This window comes from Monoraphidium neglectum (assembly GCF_000611645.1).
Source record: "Monoraphidium neglectum strain SAG 48.87 unplaced genomic scaffold scaffold05149, whole genome shotgun sequence".
NCBI classification, from domain to species: Eukaryota; Viridiplantae; Chlorophyta; class Chlorophyceae; order Sphaeropleales; family Selenastraceae; genus Monoraphidium; species Monoraphidium neglectum.
Window position 1 is genome coordinate 1 of NW_014008481.1, and position 3,533 is coordinate 3,533.

General features: G+C 67.1%; 2 protein-coding genes across 2 annotated transcripts; both read right to left on the minus strand.

The window, feature by feature from the left end:
• Positions 1–18: 18 nt before the first annotated feature.
• Positions 19–1,966, minus strand: MNEG_15234 (acetyl-CoA acyltransferase 1; the record flags this gene model as incomplete). The annotated part of the gene is made up of 6 exons (XM_014036294.1): positions 19–123; positions 207–353; positions 748–1,287; positions 1,565–1,660; positions 1,777–1,809; positions 1,916–1,966. The coding sequence occupies 6 exons, from the start codon at positions 1,964–1,966 to the stop codon at positions 19–21; spliced, it is 972 nt and encodes a 323-aa protein (XP_013891748.1).
• A 744-nt stretch (positions 1,967–2,710) lies between these two features.
• On the minus strand, positions 2,711–3,016 carry MNEG_15235 (hypothetical protein; the record flags this gene model as incomplete). Its single annotated transcript, XM_014036295.1, has 1 exon — positions 2,711–3,016. The coding sequence occupies one exon, from the start codon at positions 3,014–3,016 to the stop codon at positions 2,711–2,713; it is 306 nt and encodes a 101-aa protein (XP_013891749.1).
• Positions 3,017–3,533: the final 517 nt, after the last annotated feature.

Here is a 3,533-nt window from a genome sequence, read left to right on the forward strand (position 1 = left end):
TCGTTGATCTCATACACGTCAATGTCGTCCAGCGTAAGCCCCGCCGCCTTCACCGCGGCCGGGATCGCCACCGCCGGCCCGACGCCCATGATCGCCGGGTCCACCCCCACCGCCGAGAACGACCTGAACACCCCCAGCACGGGCAGGCGCCGCGCCAGCGCCTCGCGCCGCGTCATGAGCAGCACCGCGGCGGCGCCGTCGGTGACCTGGCTGCTGTTGCCGGCGGTGGTGGTGCCGTCGCGCTTGAAGACCGTCTTGAGGGCGCCCAGGGCCTCGGGGGTCACGTCGGGGCGGATGCCGTCGTCGGCAGACACCACCACGGGGGTCTCCGCGCCAGTCTTGGGGTCCTTGACCTGGGATGGGGCGAATTTTACAGGGTGTTTTTGGGTGGTGGGTGTGGGGGGTTCTAAAGAGGGCGCTGGAACCGCGGGGCTGAGGAGCGGGGGCTGCACGCCGGGCACGCGGACTGGTGAGCGCGGCCACCGCACCACGTGCTGAGTGCCAGGTCTATGTGGCATCAGCGCACCACAGCAGGGCAGCAGTCACCGACTGGACGTTCGGCGCCTGCCGGAAGCCCCCTCGACTCTCCCTTTCACAGGCCCATGCCCGCGAGCACACGCACACGCACATACCCAAACACACACACACACAAACACGCACACGCACACGCACAAACTTACAACTGCCCTCCGACGCAAGTGAATCTCCGCTCACAAAAAAGTAATTCAAACGCCCCCAGCGCCCCACCTTGGTGGACACGGGCACGATCTCGTCCTTGAACTTGCCGCCCGCCTGCGCCGCCGCCGCCTTCCTGTGGCTGGCCGCTGCAAACGCGTCCTGCGCGCGCCTGTCCACCCCAAACTTCGCGGCCACGTTCTCGCTGGTCACGCCCATGGGCATCAGGCAGCCCTGGGCCTGGGGGAAGTCGGCGATCCTGGGGTTGACGCCGCCCTCCCAGCTCATGGGGTGCGCCGACATCGTCTCCACGCCGCACGCGAGGCCGACAGAGTAGTAGCCCGCCTTGATGGCCGCCGCGACGTCCGCGACGGCCTGCAGCCCGCTGGAGCACTGGCGGTTGACGGTGCGGACGGGGACGGTCTCGGGGATGCCGGCGATGAACATGGCGATGCGCGCCTCGTTGGCGCGCTGGCTGGAGGGGCCGAGGACAGAGCCGACGACGACGTCCCCTAGGGCGGCCGGCTCGACGCGGGTGCGGTCGAGGGTGGCGCGGTAGACGGTGGCCAGCAGGTCGACGGCGTCTGTGTCGCGCAGGCCGCCGCGGCGCGCCTGCGTTCGCGGTTGGGAGTTGGGGGTGGGGGTTGGGGCGGGGTGGGGGCCGAGTGTGGAGAGGGCCATGCGTCGGGGCGACACATGCAGGCGTGGTGGTGGGGCTGGCTAAAGCTGCAAGGATGGGGGCGACAGCAGTGCTCGCATGCATGCGGAAGGGGACGGTCGCATGGCATCGCAACACGGGCTGCGGCCCGCATGCGGCGGCGGGGGGGCAAGGCTGCCGCTGAGGGGTCAGCTGCCAAGGGGCGTGGTCCCCCAAGATGCGGGGCCCCACCTTGGTGAGGGGCGTGCGCAGCGCAGACACAATGACCACATCATCCAGGGCCGCGCCCTGGCGCTGGTAGGCGGATGAGTCGCCGGCGGAGCAGCTCTGTGGGGGCGGCATGGCGGCGCAAGGCGGAAGCAGCGCATTGTCAGCCTTATGAGCGCCGCAAGAGAGCGCCCGCGGGCGCGGATGTTGAGCCAAAGAATAAGAGAACATCCCACCTGTAGGCTAAGGCCGGCCATGGACTCGTGGGCCTGCGGATTGGGGCGAAGCGGGCGCGGCATAGCCGAAGATCAGCTGCGGTGCTCAGTGGCATGCAGTGCAGGCTGAGTCTGGCCTTTGCGCGCGGCCACAACTCACCGTGCCGAATTGCTTGGCCAGCACGGACAGGCGCTGCTGGGCGTGGTCCATCTTGGCTGCTGGCACGGGCGAAAGAAGGTCCAAGGGGCGGTCCAGGCTTGGCGGGGTTCGTATGTAAGCAAACAAGCGATATGTGAAACAAAGAGGACGCGCCGAAGTGGCTGGGCGGCACCTTTGAGCTGGATAAGCCAACCGTGATAATGGAGGCGGCCGTGCTGATGTGGCAACAGCAACGGCACCCGGTGAGTTCCTGCCATGCGGGTAGGCCACGCTCGCGCCGCCTAGCCACCGTCTGACAAGTTACATGGAAGCTTCCAGAGTTTCTAAGGGCAAAGGCGGCCGACCAAGCAGCGGCAGGCTCCAGCCGCCGCGGTACGTGCCATGTGCTCAGCACATGCCCACAACTGCTGCTGGGCCAGGGCTGCGCGCTTTCGGCGCATCCACGGTAAAACTGGCCACTCTATCAACCGTGCGACAACTCAAACAGCGCAAGAGAAATCGTCGGCGCAAATAAGCAACCAACGCGGGCTGCACGGACAATACGGGCGACAGCACCACACTGCAGCAGCACACACCTCAACCTCAGGAAAGCACGCAACGCTGCATGGCCCCGTCCCCAGACAAACACACACACACACACACACACCCCACGTGGCCCGGCACAAAGAACAAGACATGATAGTGCTATTATGGATCCACACAATGCCAGACGCCGCCCACACATCTACAAGCAACATCTCCTGTGAGGGGTGTGGACGTTTGAATGATAACATCTCCACACAACCGCCCGGGCCTCTACCTCGGCCCCGCCACCCCCTCCAACTCGTCATCCATCTCCGCAAACCGCTGCCTCAGCTGCTGCACCACGCTCTCGTCCGGCCGCCAGATCCCGCGCCCCGCGGCCTCCAGGCAGCGACGCAGAACATTGGCGTAGGCCTGGGGGTTGGCGGCGCGCAGCTTGGCGGACATCTCGGGGTCGAGGGCGTACGTCTCTGACGCCTGGTCCCAGGTCCACTGGTCCTGGTAGCCCGTGGTCGCGCCCCAGCCCTGGGCAGACGGGGTGGGTGGGTGTGGCGGGCCGGCGGGGTGATTTAAGTTCATTGCTGGGTTGCTGGATAGCCCGAGCGTCGAAGTGTTAGGATGTTGGGTTGGTGTATCCCTGGATTCCTGGATAGCTAGAAAGCTGGGTCGTTGGGCTGTTTGAGGGGAGGGCGCGGAGGGGCTGCGCCCCGTGTGCGATGTTTCGTGCGAGGTGGGCGTTGGGTCGGCGCAAGGGCGCGGCGTGGCGTGGGCGCTGCGAGGGCGCGGATTTAGGGCCAGGGTGTGCACAAGCAGGCGTGGGGTCCGAGGGGCGGGCGGCCGTGCGTGGCTGGTGCCTTCCAAGAACGATGAGGTACCAGCCGCGCGTGCCCCTCTCGCAGGACGGCGCAGGCCGGACAAAAGAGCCCCCGGCAGCAAAGAGGGCCGCCTGCGCTCCCGCGTCACTCACCCCAGCCGCCTAACGCCTTCATACAGCAGACCCCACCGTCGCCGTTTGCCGCAGCGCAACGGCCGACCAGTCCCTTGCGACCAACCCCCACCCCCACCTACCCACACCCCAGACCGCCCGCGCGTCGTC